This window comes from Phyllostomus hastatus, unplaced genomic scaffold (assembly GCF_019186645.2).
Source record: "Phyllostomus hastatus isolate PE091 unplaced genomic scaffold, TTU_PhHast_1.1 phas_scaffold_21, whole genome shotgun sequence".
NCBI classification, from domain to species: Eukaryota; Metazoa; Chordata; class Mammalia; order Chiroptera; family Phyllostomidae; genus Phyllostomus; species Phyllostomus hastatus.
The window spans coordinates 36,688,001-36,706,263 of NW_025334017.1; the positions used below are offsets into that span (position 1 = coordinate 36,688,001).

The following is an 18,263-nucleotide window of genomic DNA, read 5'->3' on the forward strand; positions in this document are numbered from 1 at the left end:
ACTATCTATCCATTTGCTCATTCATTCATTCATTCATTCATTCAACGAACAGTTAGTGACCACCTACCATTGGTCACATACTGGAGTACATGTGGGGAAATCAAAGTTGATTAGGACACAGCCCCTGTAAAGTGCAGACCTATTGGATATGGACCAGAAATCTAAACACCCTGAGAATGAGAGAATCAGCCCGTGGAATGAGGTGACTGACTTCAGTGGCTGCCACCAGTGCGGGGGACACCCTGGGGAAATGATGATCACAGGGGAAACACCTTCCTCACCTTCTCTGCGAGCCAGCCGAGGTGTCTGATCTCTCGGCTCCCGGCGATGCCCGTTTTCCCCAGCAGCTCTCTGGCCTCGGCAATCACGCGGGTGAGCAGGTCACTGACGTTGGAATGGATGGCACTGAACCAGGCCTGGGCAGTGGCTGAGTCCTTGCTCCTCAGGACCACTGTGTGCTTAGCATCTGGAGAGTGGATTTCAAGCTGCCTAGAGAAGCAGAGAGAGAAGGGTTTGATTTTTCTGGCCAGTCACGCTTCTCCCAGTCCTGGACCACAAAGGTTAACAAATTCTTTACTCTAGCTTTAGACTTGGTCAGTTTCACATGGTTTATCTTAATGCTCTCATCATTCAGTCACTCATCCATCCATTCATTGACTCATTCATACATTCATTCATTCACTCATTCATCCACAAGTATTCATTGAGGGCCTAGGTATTAGTGCAGGTACTGAGGGCATAGCTATCCAAGTACCATATCACCTGAATTAAGGATGTCTGGGGTTTTTTTTTGTTATTGAGCTGGAGGGCTGATCAGTAGTTTCATATCAAGACTTCCAAACTGTGAGCTGATATTAATTTCCCTTACCTCTCAATCCACAGAGTATTTTAATCATATACTCTCATATGCTCGCTGCAGCTGGCAGAAAACAGATTGAAATATGTAGCCACATACTTAATCTACTGCCGTGTCAGTTGTGAGTATGTTAGACTCAAAGATGACCAAACTTTGCGTTCCTTGGGAGCCCTGCCTGTGGCGCTGAATGCTCAGACGTGTAGTGAAGAAGTGAAATGGCCTTGAAGGGGCTAACAATGGGAAGGCGCATGCACCAGGAACGTTACATGTAAAGTCACACTGCAAAGCTTAAGTCAGAACTCCAACTGCATTGCTGGAGATAGAGTGAGAGATCTGAACATCGTAACTGGGGTAAAAGGAGGGCATTCTAGACAGGTACTGTTGGTGTTTAATATTTTATTTGGAAGTACTTATAGATAAACATGGCATTTATCTATAAAATAGTACAGAGGTCTGCCTATGTATGCCCTTTCACGCAGTGTCTCTGGATAATGGTTATATTTTATGCAACTATAATGCAGTAACGAACCCAGGAAACAGACCTGGATGCAGTGTAAGTGTATGGTTCTGTGCCATTTTACTGTGTGTAGCTTCTTGTAACCACCACCACGATCGAGGAACACAGCTATTCCATCGCCACAAAGTCGCCCCTCCAGCTACCAGCGCTCCCCTCCCTACCACCATCCCAAATCCCCGGCAACCATGAACCTGTTCTCAACATCTATAATTCTTAGTTCAGAGAGAAAAAAACACATCTTATTCATCCACGTGTATATGTAAATAAATACCATTTATTCATTCCTGTTTGCATGAGAAAGATATAGGGATTAGGAAGTTCGACACTGAGTAAAATGATCCATTTATTAATTTCCTTTCATCCCTCAATAATTACACTACCCTTCCTTGAGTATTTACTACATACCAGGCAACGTTTAAATATTTTTATATTATTTTATGTAATTTTCCAACTAACCCTCTGATGGATACTGCTACTACCATTTAACAGAAGGAAGGACTGGACTTTGGAGGGAGGAAGTTGGTGAGCTGGTCTGATGACTGTATTACGTGTCTCGCCTTCAGATGGGAAGAGCACGTGCTGTCCTCTGCGGCTGTGCGAAGTCCTCATCACCCGCGAACAACCCCGAAGTGCCCTATTTAGCTCCCAACTTCCAAAATAACAATTTTGCAGATCACCTGCAAATGAGAAGTCCCGAGTAACCTGGCCTCATTTCCATCTGAAACCAACCTTTTAGAGTGCGTGAACCTCTGTGACCTTAAATTGTAGGGAAGGAATGATGTAGAAAGTGGCATGTCTCTAGGGGAGTTTTAGCAATAATTAGGGGTTTTTTTTGGTAACAAATTTACTAAACAAATCTCACTGAGGCTCTAAAGTCTTTATGTGATGAAATGGGATTCTTTAGATGACATTTGTCCTCATCCAGGAGAAAAAGTGTCATTCCCCTTAGGCAGTTTTCGAAGAAATGGGCCGTCCATCTGGGGTGAGTTTTCTTCCCCTCTGGGAGCTACTGGTCAGTGAAGGTGCGCCGCCAGACCCACGCTGGGGTTCTCAAAAAGCATTAACAAGAGTTCAACTTGCTTTTCAAATTATTCGATCAGTATCTATAACTCCAGGAATTAAAACAGGCAAATGTTTCTTCTACAGTATTTTCTTTTGAAAACCTGGATTTGTTTGTAAAGAAATGACAGCTTAGGAAGCAGCCACTCCCCAGGTATCTCTCTCACACAAACAACGATGTCAGCAAAAAAGAAAAAGAGATTTTCTTTGTTGGGCTGCCAGCGCACCCCTGGAGAAATGCCAGCTTGTAAACAGAGGAGCAGGCTAGTGAAGGAGGCCCAGGATTTTGACATTTACCATGAGTATTTTAAGTATGATTTTAAGTATAATGTAGACAGAAAAGTACACAAATTGTAGTGTACAACTCAAATGTATTGTTGCAAAGGGAACACATTCATGTAACCAACACGCAGACCAAGAACTAGAATATTACAAGCATCCCCCAAGTCCCCTTCACATTCCCTTTCCAGTTAATTATACTTCAAAGTAATCACTGTTAGGATCTGTCACCATGGATTACTTCTGTGTCAGGTAAAATGGATGAGATTTTGTTTGCTTGTTTTCATTTGTTGTTGTTGCCTGCAGCACGGTGAGGATCTTGGACAATTTTGGAGGCCAAGTTTGAATACCAGGCCCAATGCTTTTTAGGGGTGGTTCTCACAGTGTGGTCCCAGACCAGATGCGGCAGCGGTGTGGCTCATGGGAGCTTAATAGAAATGCAGATTCTTGGTTTCCACCCTGGACCCACTGAATGAGGAATCCTAGGGGTGACGACCAGCCATCACCCTCCAGGTCAATCTGTTGCAGGTTAGAGAGAGGCTGCTCTGCAAGTTCATGAGTACGGGGCTGAGCTAGGCTGTCTGCCAGGTTCCCAGTGGCCAAGGGGGCCAGGCTGACTGCCCCGCAGGTGAACTGACCGCCTGGCATTCGGTCTCCAGAGAAGAACATTGAGGACAAAGAGCAGAGAGGCCGGTGGCTTTTTATGGTGAAAAAAGCAGAAGTTCTCATTCAAACATATTCCTCAGAAACCCTTGAACAGCTTTTTATAAAACATTTAATTAAATACAGATGAGTGACCCCATCCGAGACCTGCTGAGTAAGAATTTCTAGAGAGTGAGGCCTGTGTGTACGCATTAAATGATCCACCAGTTATGTAGATTAAGGGTCACGGCAACCCCTCTGAGTCCAAGCTCAAACCCTATACGGAGCTCTGCATACAGGTGATCGTCACCAGAGGGGCAACATAACAGGGGTCTTGGAGAGTGTATTAGTAATGCATTGCTGGGTAACAGATGCCCCCAGAATTAAGTGGTTTTAAGCCGCACACATTTGTGATCTCAGATGAGTGTCTGTGCATCACGGATTTCCGAGTGGCTGAGCTGGGTGGTCTGGCTCAGGGGCTCCCTGTTAGTCTGCAGTCAGGATGTCAACATGGGGCTAGGCTGCGGATCCACTTCCCAGACGGGGTCACGTGGCTGTCAGTAGGAGGTCTCGGTCCTTGTCACACAGGCTTCTGTAGCGGCTGCTCGAGCCCCTTCATGATGTGGCAGCTGTCTTCACCGAGAGCAAGATGGAACCACTCACTCCCTTTCTGACCTGGTCTCCAGAGTCACATACCACCACTTCCAGCTCATGGTTGCAGTTATAAGTGAGTCACTAAGTCCAATGCACACTCACGAGAAGGAGAGTTAGGCTTCACTTCTTGAAAGAAAGAGAAGCAAAGAATTTGGGGACATACCTGTTTTAACATATTTAAAAAAATTTTATTTTTAGAGAGGAAGGGAAGGAGAAAGAGAGGGAGAGAAACACTGATGTCAGAGAGAAACCTCGATCAGTTGCCTCCTGCATGCACGCCAACTGGGGACCGAACCTGCAACACAGGCATGTGCCCTGACTGGGAATCACACCGATGACCTTTGCCTTTGCAGGGTGATGCCCAGCCAACTGAACCACCGCACCAGTCAGGGCTGGGGACATGTCTTAGCACCATCATGGAGACGCTTTAAATGAAGTAATATTCTGGAAAGAGTTTGTTCCAAATGTGAAGGGAGAGTGTAGCGTTAACTAGCGGCCTATAAAAAGCCTGTACATTTGGGTGAAGATGATTCTTTCTGACCGAACTGCAGCTCTCAGTTATAAAATGAGACAGACTGCGGACCCAGACACAGGGGTCAGTGACAACAGGAGGGATGAGAAGGACGTCTCATTGACAGCACATGGGAGCAGCAGGAAGCCACCGAAAACAAGGGTGGGTTAAGAACTGTTGGCTGGTCTGGCACAGAAAAGATGTCTATGTTTTGTTCAAGGAATAAATTGAGAACTCAGCAATCTACATTCCCTTTATCCTCGCCCCTAAAAACACCCGAGAGGAAGAAGTAAGAGGAGCATACACTTTTCCTTTTAACACCAATGAGCTCTACTATCTAAAGCAAACAGTACGTATCTGGTAGCGCCAAAGTCCCCAGAACGTCTGAGTGACAACTCGAGTTTCTAGACAAGGTCAAGTAGTAGTTTTCTGTATATAATCTCAGCATATTACCAAGCAAAAATCTGAAATACAGACACTTTGGCCTGACGTGGCATTCAGTCCAGCGCAACACACTCTTTGGGGCGTGGAGACTCAGAGGAAGAAGCTCCGTGCCGGGCCTGGCGGTGCGATGCTTCCCCCCGCAGCCCGTTTCCTCGCCAATGGAAAGCCCACGCGCCAGGAGGTAGTTTTTCAACACAGGGATTTTTGGATTCCGTCTGACTCTAAAACCTGTTGCCTAGGAGGCCACAGGAAAGCTACTTAATCTCCCTAAGCCCCAATTTCTTTATCTGTAAAATGGCGCAATACACTTGCCTCTCAAAATTATTGGAGCCACTGAATGAGATAATATATACATGAGACGTCACAGTGCCAAGCTGATCTTGATCGATTCTAGTTTACATTCTAGTTTACAAGCAGTAGTTCCCAAACGTGCATAGTAAAATGGTAGTGGGCCAACAAGGCAGGGAGAGTCCGCTGGGGTGATCTCTGGTTCAGCTGTTTTTCAGAGTCGGTGGACTTGGAGGAACATGCAAACCCCAGGAAAAACAACACAGTTATACAAGGACTATTTCTAACCCCCAGGAATGGAAAATACCACTCTGGAGGGAGCTACGTGAGTCTTCTGTGTAGCTCTCTCCACTGGGACAAACCTGGTAATACATTGCCCCTTATTCCACCTACCTATTTGTTTTACCTAGAAGAGCTATGAGGAGCACACGTTGATACATTGGTAGGAGCTGCGGCCATCCCTAGAGCTACAACCACCGATCGAAGTCCCTTTGCTCACTCAGCGGCCTGAGCAAACCGGTGACTACGGGGATGAAAGAAGAGGGAAATCGTTTCATCCCTGGCTGACAACTAGCCCAAAAGAACCCCTTTGAACCATCAGATAGTTCATGTAACTCATCCTTTTAAAAAGGTAGTTTCAACTTCAATTACTTCAATTTGTGAAAGTATGGAAGGGGATAAGAATAAGGAAATGAAGTAAAGAGAGGGGAGGAAGTAGGAGGCAGAAGAAAAGGAAAATAAAAACTCAAGGGCGGAAGGATACCTGAGTGGTGTGCGACAACGCCACTGTGGCCCCGGGGGTTTGACGCCGTTACAGTCTCGGAACCAGCAATGCTTGATGCCGTGGACGTGAACGTAGCACATCCTCGACGTAGAAGGGACCTATGTAAATAAACGCTGGGGAATGTGGAGACTGTGCTGGACAGGTGTACAAGTGGGTTCAGTCGGGAAGGAAACCGGGTGACAGGAGGACAAGATCAGAAGGGACACTCTCACCATTTAACTTTGCATCCTCGGGCTTTTGTTCCCTACGAGTCCATGGTGCACGCACTGTGGAGCGGGAGGAGGAGGGGGAGGAGGAGGCAGAGCCTCACAACTGGCCCGTTGGTTAAAATAACCTTGTCTCGAGTCCAAGCTCTGTCATTTATAGACTGCGCTATCTTGTGGACACCTGCGGAAAGCTGCCTGCCCAGGTTTCACTCCTCCCTGTGCTAGGAACAGGCCTCACCCCCATCCTCAGTCTGTGTGCTTTGGGAGCTCGGCGGTTTGAAGGTTGTAGGTGACCCAATCTGGGCCATGCAGATCCAGGCCCAGGGCTTCTGTAGGGATCATCGTTAAGGAGATTTTTGTTTTTCTCATTATATGTATGGAGGGTCAGATACGATCCTGGGTCTGCTGATAGCAATGTCGCCATCAAGAGGGGAGAAAAGGAGAGCTGAGAGATTACAGACCCGGATCTGGAGTTCCTACTGGGATGACACGCAGTGTATTTTTGCATTTTGCTCCTCCCTTCCTTTTTTTGGTGTAAGCCAGTTTAGGTTGGGTTATTGTCAAGTACAACGGAAAGTCCTAACTCATACACTGACCACAAATAGGTCACTTAATTTCCACGAGCCTCGAGCTTTTCTTTGTCCCTTATAAAATAGGAATGTTGATGATGACGAGGATGAAGAAAGTGATTATTGATGGTTACGATGAAGGTGATAATAATAGCCCTCCCAGGTTACCAGAGCGCCAAATGAGATCATAATTATGAAACTGCTTTGTGACTCGTAAATCTCGATGTCAGTAGTTGTCATTCATGCTTTTACCATTTTAAGACTCTCATGTTGGCTCAGTCTCTGGGAAAAGAAACATGAGGGAACACAATGCTTTTGTGTTATGTTTCGTATTTATTGAGGCTCTCTCTTAGCTACACTATTAGCAAAGAGACAAGGCATGCATATCGAAACAGCAAATCCCAGTAAATCTCCTGGGTTACAAATTACAGTTGGGAACATGCGGCGACCTCTGCACACATGCACACAAAGACAGGCTGTATCTGCGAGTGTTCCAGGACACTCACAGGTGTTCAGCATGTGTTGGGTGCCACAGAGGCAAGTAAGGTATGTGGTCCCTGTCCCCAAGATGCTCCCCATGTGTAGTAGGTTGAATAGTATCCCTGCCCCGTCTTGTAACTGATTCAGAAATAGAATGTTTGCAGAAGTAATTAAAGTAAGGATGGCGGTGAGATCCTTTTCTCATTAATCTACCTGCTGGACTAGGGCGGGTCCTGAATCCAGTGAAGGCATCATCATAAGAGACAGAAAAGACCCACGGAGACCCGGAGAAGAAGGCCGCGTGAAGACGGAGGTAGAAACTGGAGGGCTGCCTCCACAGGCCACGGAATGCCACGGATCCGCCAACCACCAGAAGCTGGGAGGGCGGGCGGGCGGGCGTGGTTCCTCCAGCAAAGTCTCCAGAAAGAACCAGTTCTGCCAACAGCTTGATCTCGGGCTTCCAGCCTCCACAATCGAAAGAGAATACACTTCTGTTGTTTTAGGCTTTCCAGTGTGTGTCTGCTTTGATATGGAAATCCTAGAAAACGAATACACCTTGTAACCATCTTCCTGTGCATAATCCAGTGGGGACTGCACTGACTTTTAAAATACACAGATGCAACAGGTCCCTTCCCAGATGCGGATCCCTTAGAACCGTGGTGATCATGCTGTCATTTCCATGCAGGTTGGAGTCAAAAAGGCTTCTCCTTGGCAAACAAAACAAAACAAAAAACTTACTCTCTCCCCTCCCTTCGATTCTATAACTCAGAACAAAAAAGGAACCTTTCTGAAATGAAGGACGTAAATAAAGCACCCGGGGGCACACTGGCCTGCCGTAGGCCTCTGCTCAGTAATCACAGCGCTTTCCACTACCTTCTTGGCATAAAAAAAATCTAGACAACTTCCTTGCCAGCTGATGAGTCCTATATTTCTGGAACTGAGAAAGCGGAGGGAGAGGGGGAAGGAGGGAGTGAAGGAGCAATAAAGTCAGGCAGGCTGATTGGAGCTATTTTCAGCAGGCCAGGCTTTTATAACTCCTCTTCTGTTCCCCAGTTGAACTGACCACTGCTTGATGAATTGTGTTTATCTGTAGTTCAGCGATAAAGTTCTCTTTTAATTCCCCGCTGAATAGAAATATTTAGGGCAATGCCACAGCTGTGTTTATTCTCACACTCCACCACGGTTATGTAAATACTGCCTATGGAACTATTTCTGATAAAGGCAGATACCAACCCCGAGGAATTACACGCTCACTCTAGATGTTTGCCAAGATGAGCAGCTCCCCTCCAGCTTGGCACGGCGCGTGAATGATATCACAGCTTCTCAGAGACCGTTTGGCAAGCCTCACAATAAAAAAGTAATTTTCCACCTCTCTCACTCTCTCAAAGGCTCCCACTGAGCCAAGTAATATTTCCCAGCATTCCCTACTCCCCCTGTTTAGAACACGGGGCTGACACAGAAAACTGGAAGCGTCCTACCACAAAATGAATAACTAAAACAAAACTTGCAACCCGGCAACAAAGGTTTCAAGTGACCTTACCTTCCAGTGTGAGGCTAGAAGAAACACAGAGGAAAGTAGTCGGGAGGACGGGGCCTTGTGGGCTTACAGTAACCACTGGGAATCGAAGGGATCATTGCCGTTGCCTCCATTGCTATAAATCGGTGATTACTATCAGAGATAAAAAATACCTCCCTGCAGACAGCAATATGGTGTGCCATTAGCAGTGGCCATCTCTGAATCATGGCATTTAGAGGTATTTTAATTTCCACCTTTCTGTCATTTTCCATTTTCTTGCAATGCAGTCAGGAGACTATTAGGAAAAGAGTTTCCTGCAGAAAATGAGTGCGTGCACACCTTTTGCAATAATGCCATTAGCAAAACAATTCGCAAGGAGAAATATTCTCATGTGAAAACGACAACACTAATGAAGTAGATTCTTTTTGAAAGCTCCAGATTGGTCCTAACTGAGAGATTTTCTGAGAAAGAGGTGGCAGTCACAATATTCATAGATGAGTGCTTGTCCTGCAGGGGTGTGAACACCACCACCACGTGGGTTCACTTTTCTCATATTCTCACCACCGTCCTATCGGTGAATGGTTTTAATGTGCTGACTTCACAGATGAGAAGAAGGTGACTCAGAGGGGCTGGCTTGTCCAGCATCCCAGTCAACAAGAGGCAAAGCTGGGCCCCGGCCAGGTAGCTCACTTGATTAGAGCATCGTCTGGATGCAACAGGGTTGCAGGTTCGATCTCCAGTCAAGGCACACACGAGAAGCAGCCAACGAATGCATAAATAAGTGGAACAACAAATCAGTGTCTCTCTCTCTCTCTCTCAAATCAATTAAAAAAAAGGAAGCAAAGCTGAAACTGAAACCCAAGTCCATGTGACTCCAACGCCTGTGTTTTCATCCTTGTGTTCTGTTTAGTAGGATGCTCGTGAAGTGTGGTGTGTTCAGGAGTAGGGAATGTCGTTCATGTTGATTGCTGCTCGGTGTCGAATCAACACCCTCCCTGTGTATTTGGAAAGTTGCCCAAATTCTGAGTTGAGCTTCCCCAAGATGGAAGCCAGAATGTACGTTCCCAGTCTCCCTGGCTGCTAGGGTGCAGAGCCCCTCACTGAAAACGGCAATTGTGACGGAGGCAATATGAAGGAAGAAATGCGTAGGGAATCCATCTTTTATTAAGTATGGGGGTGGAGGTGTCCAGCTCCTTACGGCTGCGGTGACAGAGCTTGGCCACTCCCAAGTTGTCGCTGGAGCAAACTGAGGCAGCTGTGTGGGCTCTGGTTAAACTGTGCAAACAGTGGTATTTTTTTTCCCTAGAACACCCCTCACAATGTGGTTGGGCGTGGAGCTTCTTAGCCTGGCTCTCTGAGCTGTTCAGAGAGTAAGCAAGTACCCTAGTGTCCTTAGCCAGAGCTGATTCTGCTACCTGAAACTCCAGTCCCCAGCTAAGGATAGGGGTTTGGGAGTCTGGTTGCCGTGATGGGAGCTAATGAGGCCATCTAAGGAATGTATCGAGTGTGAGCAGTGAGTGGAAAAGAAAGCCAGAGAAAGGTGCTCTGCCGTTTTTCTCAAAATCTCATTTCAAAAGCGGGTCATGCATGACATAGTATTCCGCTCTGCTCCCAGGGGACCTGACGCTCTCTCTCATATTGACTAGGTTTCAGTTTCTCAGTAACACGTACATTTACAAAATACGTGAAGACTTTCAGCATGTCGGCCTTTCCTAGGGGAATACTATTGTTATCAAAGTTCTAGAAGAAGAGTCAGCTCACGTCAAACCAGAGAAAACATTTTGTCTTTCTACTGCACACTTTATCTGCACCTCATAGAACATTCTGTGGTTTGACCTTGCGCAACTGATTTTTTTTTTTTTGAAAAGCTATCTAAATGTACAAGGTGCTATGCAGGTCAAATAAATGTGCATTTGTCTCTAGAATCATGGTACTGTACATTGACAAATAAATAATCTATTCACCGTCCAATCCAGAGTGTGGCACTAGAGTGTGAAGACCTATTTCTGCTTCTTTTGATTGAGATTATTTGGGGCTAGGGTTGTCAGGTTGAGCAGATAAAAAGGTGGGATGCCCAGTTAAATCTGAGTTTCAGATAAATGATGAATAATTTTTTTAGTGTATGGCCTGTATGCTATCTCATGGTAGAAATGGTATAAAGTAATGGATTAGAAAAATGCAGAGAAAATAAAAGTGATGGGACCCCACGATGGATTAGCTATGAGGGATGGGGAGAAGTGTGTCAGGGATATTGTCCAGGTTCCTAGCTTGGACAACTGAATGAATGAATGACAGTGCCAACTACTAGGACAAAAAACTGACAATGGTTCAGAGTTGTCAAGAAACACTATGAGTTTGGGTAAATCCCTCCATCTTCATGAAGGTGTCTTGTTAGGACCTCAAGCTCGTAATGTAGACATATGTCAGCTACCCCTCCACTGTCGTCTGCTGATTCTATGGTTGTGATGTCTTCCTGGCCTCAACATCTTCCCATTAACATGGGTCAGATGACCCGATCATCCTTGATGTCCCCTGTCCTCTCCTCCCAGATCCCATCCATCTCCAAGTGTTTTCACTATTACCTTGGGATATCTCCCATTCAGAAGAGATGGCAAGGCTTGAATTACCAAGTTTTCTCAGTGGAGCTGGGACAGTCACTTACCTGGGATGGAACAGAGTATTTATTTTGTTGGCCAACTCTGATTGGCAGTGGTTGCCTGAAATGATGTCTTGAAAAGGACATGCCTGAGGCTCGTCCTAGGCCTAGCCAGGGCAAGTGTCATTGTCATTCACTGGTGTCAGCCAAGGGCGGGGGCGTGCGGACCGGCAGCACTCACGATACCTATTTGCCATTTCTAGACGGTATTCTGACATGTAGCCCTCCCGAAACGAGGCTGCCCCTGCTTCTTCTGATTGCCCCACCTGTGGAGAGAGCCCTGGCTTTTAGACATCTGGTAATTTCTCTTATAAGACTTATCCTTTTGTAGTTTCTCTCCCCCCCTAGACTGTGGACTCCTTGAGGGCAGGATGTATGTCAGAACAATCTTACTCTCACCCCTTTGCCTAACACACGCAGGGAGGAAAAACTCGGTATGTATTTGCTGGACTTGGTAAATGGATGGCTGTGTCTGCTACTGACGGCTTGTTCCACCGTTACAATGTCCTCTCTCTAGTCAAAGTTCCACAACTGCCTCCCTTTACATTTTTGTCTTTCCTTTACCAGAGGGTAACCCTTTCACTCCTGGATAATGGCATTTAATTCTATGGTGCAGAGTACATCAGTTCTAAGTGATCAACGTGGTATAGTGAATAAGTCAAACATGCTTGAATATCCTATGAGAAGGCTAGTTTCCATGGATAATGTGCAATAGTGGTCAGCTCAGAAATGCTTATTTTAGTTTATTTTAGACAACTTGCCAGACACAATTTTCTTGGGCTAAAATAATTAATTTGTCATCTTGTGAGCTTTATCCAGATTAGAAATAAAAGCTGGCATCCTTGCCGATGTGAAAAACAGGGTAAAAAAAAGATAATACAGAAATAAAGCAAACAGGGATATGAATCTGAAGTACTGATGTCTGAGAGGCAGGAGTAGCAGCGCACACCATCCAGCTGTTGCATCAGAGTTGCATGTAAAATACCAAGATTTATCTGTCTGACCCACTTACAGAATTGTAAGATGCCTTCTCACGTGTTCACTTAGGAAATATTTTTTCAAGGTCTTGCTCCCTGCTAGGTGTGGCACACGAGGAGAAGGGAAATTCAGCACAAATATATATGGTTCTTGTCATCACTGAGATTATAGTCCAGGAATCTTGGACTAGCCCACGCTTTCTTAAGTATTCAGATCGTATGAGAAATTCCTAACATGAGAGAATGATTTGTATCTGTTTCAGGGGCAGAGACTCTTTAGTTAAGGTCTCAATAAATTACTGAAGCAATAATGTGTCACAGGAAGTCAGCAGTTGCTCACCCATGGGGACAATGCTTCATCAGTGCCATAATATCTCTCATTTATTCACTTTTAATTTCTACTAAGGTTTTCTTTCCAGGGAGGAGAAAAAGGGAACAATAATGGCAAAGGAATCGTATCTCTGAGACCGCTATGTAAAGAAAGGTGTGTTAGTCGTGGGAGGCAGCACAGGAAGCCATCAGTGTCCTTTAACAAGGATGATCAATTATCACCATCTAGCAGAGAAGAGGAGCCGGAGAGAAGACAGGCATTGGATGAGACAGGAGAAATTTGAAGAGGTTCTATTACATGAAAGGCCTAGAGTTAGCCGGGGAATTGTGTGCAGAAAGTGGAAAAGACCACAGGCAATTTTAGTCAGCATGGAAGAACTAAGTATAGAGGAAAAGCTGAAACCAAAATTAGCCCAGTTAAATGTACGAACAAATGAATGATCAAAGGATTTGCAATCTAGAAGGAATGTAGAGGTCATGGTATCCAACCCCTCGTTTCAAAGATGAAGAATGAACTTCTGGAGAGAAGTGATTGAGACAAGGTCATAGTGTCCAGGCTGCCTAACAACCGTGTTTACCCAAGTTCAGAGAATGGGGATGGAGTGGAAAATGATGGTATGTTGGAAGCCAACTTCACTTTCTTTATCACCTTCCAGAGGGCTGGTCCTGAATGTGGGGCTAGTAGCTCGCTCTGAATTTGAAACACTCACTGTAGTATTTTGTAGATATCTCACCGTCAAGGTATTTGTGGAAATGACAGCTTCATAATTATTTTCTCTGTGAAGCCTTTGCTCAAAGGCGCTTTCACCTCTTTTGTAGACAGTGATAATCATTTTCATTACTTGCAGGATTTAAACAAGCACAAACAAATAAATCAGCTCCCCACAAAATTGCTGTTTTAAAAATATCTACATCTGAACAATCTAGACAAGTTTTAAATTGTCATGCAATCCTGTGCTGGTTGCAAAAGAGGGCAAAAATCAGAATAATGCAAATGTTCCTCCCAACTTGTAAAAGGTCACGCTGCAGGAAATTCAATCTTCCTCCTTCTGGTAATGAATGCCAAGAGGCCTAACCAGTTGGGAAAAGAGTCTATCTCTCTGTGAAGCAGCAAAGCTTTGGGTTAGATTTGTTTTGTTTTGACTTCATTAGTTCTATTTTTTTTTTAAGAAAAGAAAACATGGCCCTTGGCTGGTGTGGCTCAGTGGGCTGAGGGCCGGCCTGTGAGCCAAAGGGTCACTGGTTCGATTCCCAGTCAGGGCATGTGCCTGGGTTGCAGGCTGGGTCTCAAGTAGGGGGCACATGAGAGGCAACCACACATTGATATTTCTCTCCCTCTCTTTCTCCCTCCCTTCCCCTCTCTAAAAATAAATAAATAAAATATCTAAAAAATAATAAAATAAATAAATAAATAAAAGAAATAAATTTATTTCTAATAAATAAAAGGAAATATGCATTAAAATGCTAGAACTGGAAAATTGTTATAGAGGAAGGAAGGCCACTTAAAGCTTTCTACTTCTTGACAAGGACGTGGACGGATGCGGGGAGGGGGAAGGCCACAGCGTGAGTGGGGTGGAGGATGTTGTGACTCCTGTGTCGTTGCCAGGGAGCCCTGTGGTCCCAGGCTGCTCAGATGCCTGCCTCTGCCTCATAGCATCACAAACGTTTGTTTCCTCCAAATGTGCGAGTCAGTTGATTCAACTTCACATCCAACTTTGCACACTTGGGCAATCTGCACGAGGGCTGCTTACCAATTAGCCTGGACGGTTTCACCAAGACTTCAGTATACCTCCTCCAAAAAAAAAAAAAGAAGCTAAAAGCAGCCAGATTTGGGGGTGGGTGGGGTGAGTACAGATAACCCAAACCACACATGAATCATTCTTTCAAAATATTTATTGAATGCCTGCTCGCTGCCAGGCAGTCTGCTCGGTGGTAGGGATGGAGTCCAACAACACGGCCATGGCCTTCAAGAAGCTTATTGTCCACGGGGCTGAAGGAGGATTCGTGGCAGGCAAAGAACCCACTCACTGCCATCCACATAGCAGAGTGCTTAGTGTGCTCTGAATGGAGGCAGTAGGCCTTGGTCCAGCTACTGGCTAAGAGCTGAGCAGCCTTGAGCAGAGAGCCGAACCTCTGCATTTCCGTTGCTTCATCTACAAACAGGAGTACACTGAGCTATAGCAAATACAATGCCTGGGACAGTGATGATCCCACAGCTTACCTCGGAAGCAAAAGGATATGTTGGCTAAACCCAAAAGGAATAGAAGCCGAGAGGAGACCATCCCAAGGGGAGGGGTTGCCTGGACAGATGTGGCCGACTGCACTGCACTTTAAGGAAACTGCCAGTGGTTCTTAATGGCTAAGAGGAAGTCCCGGGAAGGGGAGGCCAGGAAGTGAGGGTGCAAACAGAGAGAGAGCCTGAAGGGAACCGCTGACAATTCAACTGAAGCAAGGAACAGGATTAGGCTTGTACTGGAGTGAGGTCATGCTGGGAAGTGGGATCAGAGGGGAGACAGACTGGAGGCAAGGGGACCAGATGGGGCACCTCTGCAGTGATGCCAGGACTACAGAAACGCAAAGGAGAAAACACTTCGGATCCAGATGAGATGACAGCAGAGTAAGAAGCTCCTTCTATTATGGCCATTTGATTTCTCAACTAATACTTTGGGAAACTGTTCTCCAAATACTGAATTAAAAAAAACACCCGTGCATGGATAGAGGAGTCTGTTAGGCACTGGAGGGGTGAGGTACAAAGTTAAATTGAATGTAGTCCAAACCATGCACAGCCTCGTGAGGGGGATGGAACCAAAATAATTGCAATACAAGGCAGAAGAGGTGTGCCATTAAAGAGGCAAGGCAGGCATGCTGGAGTGCGAGGATCAGGACATACCTACAGGAAGGTGAGGGCCTTCAGGATGGTGCTAATGCAGTAAGAGGCATTCTGACAGGTGGAGAATGGAGAGAGGACATTCCAGTCCACAGGACACCATGACCGGGGACAGAGAGGCACACACTGAGGATGTTCAGGACTAGCAAACAGTTCCATTTGTCTGGAAGCTATTTCTGTAACTGCATTCATTTTTTAAAGCAGTGTTATTCAGGTATAACCAACGTAAATAAACAGTACATATTTTTAAGTGTACAATAAGGTTAGACATATGTATACCCATTGTGACTCTTCTTCCCTACTTTTTTTTACTATAGTTTAGTTTGCATTATCTAGAATTTTAATAATGAAATAAAACAATATATATTCCTTTTCTCTGGTTTGTCCTACACAGCATAAGTATTTTAAGATTCAATCATTCATTCCCTTTTATTGCTGGGTGGTAGTTCATTGTATGCATATGTTGTTTGTTTATCTATTCACCTCTTGATAGATGTGTGGGTTGATTCTAGTTTGGGGTTATCATAAAAATGTCATTTTGAATATTTGTGTTTTTTTATGTAGAGAGGGTTTTATTTCTCGAGTAAATAGGTAGGAGTGGAATTGTGGGTTCATATCGTGGATATACGTTTAACATTTAAAAAATTGCCAAACTGTGTATCAAAATGTTCGTACCATTATTTTTCATTCCCAATCGGCACTCTATGGAGGTTTTACTTCTCCCACATCCTTGTCAAAATGTGATATGATCAGTATGTTTAATTTGAGGCAGATTAATGTATGTAGTGGTACCTCATTGTGGTTTTAATTTGCATGTCCCTAATGACAAATGATGTAGAATGTTTTTTCATGTGCTTATTTCCTACCCACCTATCTTCCATGGCTAAGTGTCTGTATAAATTTTTGCCCCTTTAAAAGTTATATGATTGAATTTAGAGGGTTTTTAATATATATTCTGAATACAAGTCCTTGATCAGATCTATCTGATAAACAAACACCAGTCTGTCGCTTCTGTTTTTATTCTCTTATGTTTTCAATTAAAAAAAAAAGAAAGAGTACATTCGCAATTTTAATGAAATCCAATTTATCAATTTTTTTCTTTGTGGATTGTACTTCTGATGCCACACCTAGAACACTGGCCTGACACAAATTCACAGAAGTTTTGGCCTCTGTTTCCTTCTAGCTTTATACTTTTAGGTTGTACATTTATTTAAGCTGATGATACGTTTGAAGTAACTTTTGTATGTGGTGGGAAGTAGAGATTTAAGTTCAGCTTCTGTATCTGGATGTCCCATTTTTACAGTAAGACGTGTCCACAAGACTTCCCTTTCACCACTGAGTTGCCTTTGCACTTCTCTTGCAAATGAGTTGTTCATCTACATGTGGGTCCATTTCTGGACTCCCTATTATGTCCCGTTGACCAGTTCATCCATCTTGATATCAGCACTCCACTGTTTGTTGTTTTTGTTTCTTAAATTTTATTGTTGTTCAAGTCTAGTTGTCTGCGTTTCCTCCCCACCCTGGCCAACCCCACTGTTCCGATCCCCATAACTTTATAAAAAGTCATGAATGAAGCAGCGTTTGCCCTCCAATTTTGCTTTTTTTGAAGTCATTTGGCTCTTGTAGGTCCTTCACATTTCCATGTGAGTTTTAGAGTCAGTTTGCCAGTTTGCACAGAAAAGCCTGCCAAGATTCTGCCTGGTGTGACATTGCCTCTACAGATCAATCAGGAGAGACTTTCCATCTTGACAGTACAGGGTCATTCCTTTCTGTATATTTGTACTGGGCAGGTTTCTTTAAAATTCTTTTTCTTTTGGTGCTGGGAAGATATCACCTGACTATCTTCTCATGTGCATTGCTCCTAATGAAAAAAAACAAAAACAAAAACAAAACAGTTGCTACCTTCGTCTGCTCAGGCTGCCGTCACAGAGTGTCATAAGCTGGATGGCTTGTAAACAACAAAAAGTTGTTGCTTACAGTTCTGGAGCCAGGGGAGTGCAAGGTCAAGGCAGCAGCAGATTCCGTGTCTGGTGAGGACCCTCTACCTGGCTCACAAATGGCCACCTTCTTGCTGTGTCCTCCCAGGGCAAAAGGGGCCAGAAGCTTTTTAATGTCTCTCTCTTTTTTAAAAGATATTATTTTATTTATTTTTAGAGAGGGAAGGGCGGAAGAAAGAGAGAGAGAGAGAGAGAGAGAAACATCATTGTGCGGTTGCTGGGGGTCATGGCCTGCAACCCAAGCATGTCCCTTGACTGGGAATTGAACCTGCGACACTTTGGTTCACAGCCCATGCTCAATCCACTGAGCTACACCAGCCAGGGCTTTAAGGTCTCTTTTATAAGGACAGTCATCCCATTCATAATGGGTCTACCCTTATGACCGAATCACTCCCGAAGGTCCTGCCTACTAACACCATCATCACACTGGGGATTAGGCGTCCACAGAAGAACTTGGGGGCAGGAGATGTGAACATTTAGTCTACTGTAGCTGCCTGCTCTTTGTTCCTCTATATAACGTGTCATTTTTCTTTGGCAGCTTTTACGATTTTCTTTTTATTGCTGGTGTTGGGCAATTTGATGGTAATGTGCCTGGGAGACTCTTTCTTTGA

The 18,263-nt window shown here is 44.7% G+C and overlaps 1 protein-coding gene across 3 annotated transcripts in view; it reads right to left on the minus strand.

Moving 5' to 3' along the window:
• SNTB1 (syntrophin beta 1) overlaps positions 1–18,263 on the minus strand; it is a 200,045-nt gene that overhangs the window by 63,491 nt on the left and 118,291 nt on the right. For all 3 annotated transcript variants that reach the window (XM_045861305.1, XM_045861307.1, XM_045861304.1), the window contains one exon: positions 282–489. In XM_045861305.1, coding sequence (XP_045717261.1) covers positions 282–489 — 208 coding nt within the window. The remainder of the gene's footprint in view (positions 1–281; positions 490–18,263) is intronic.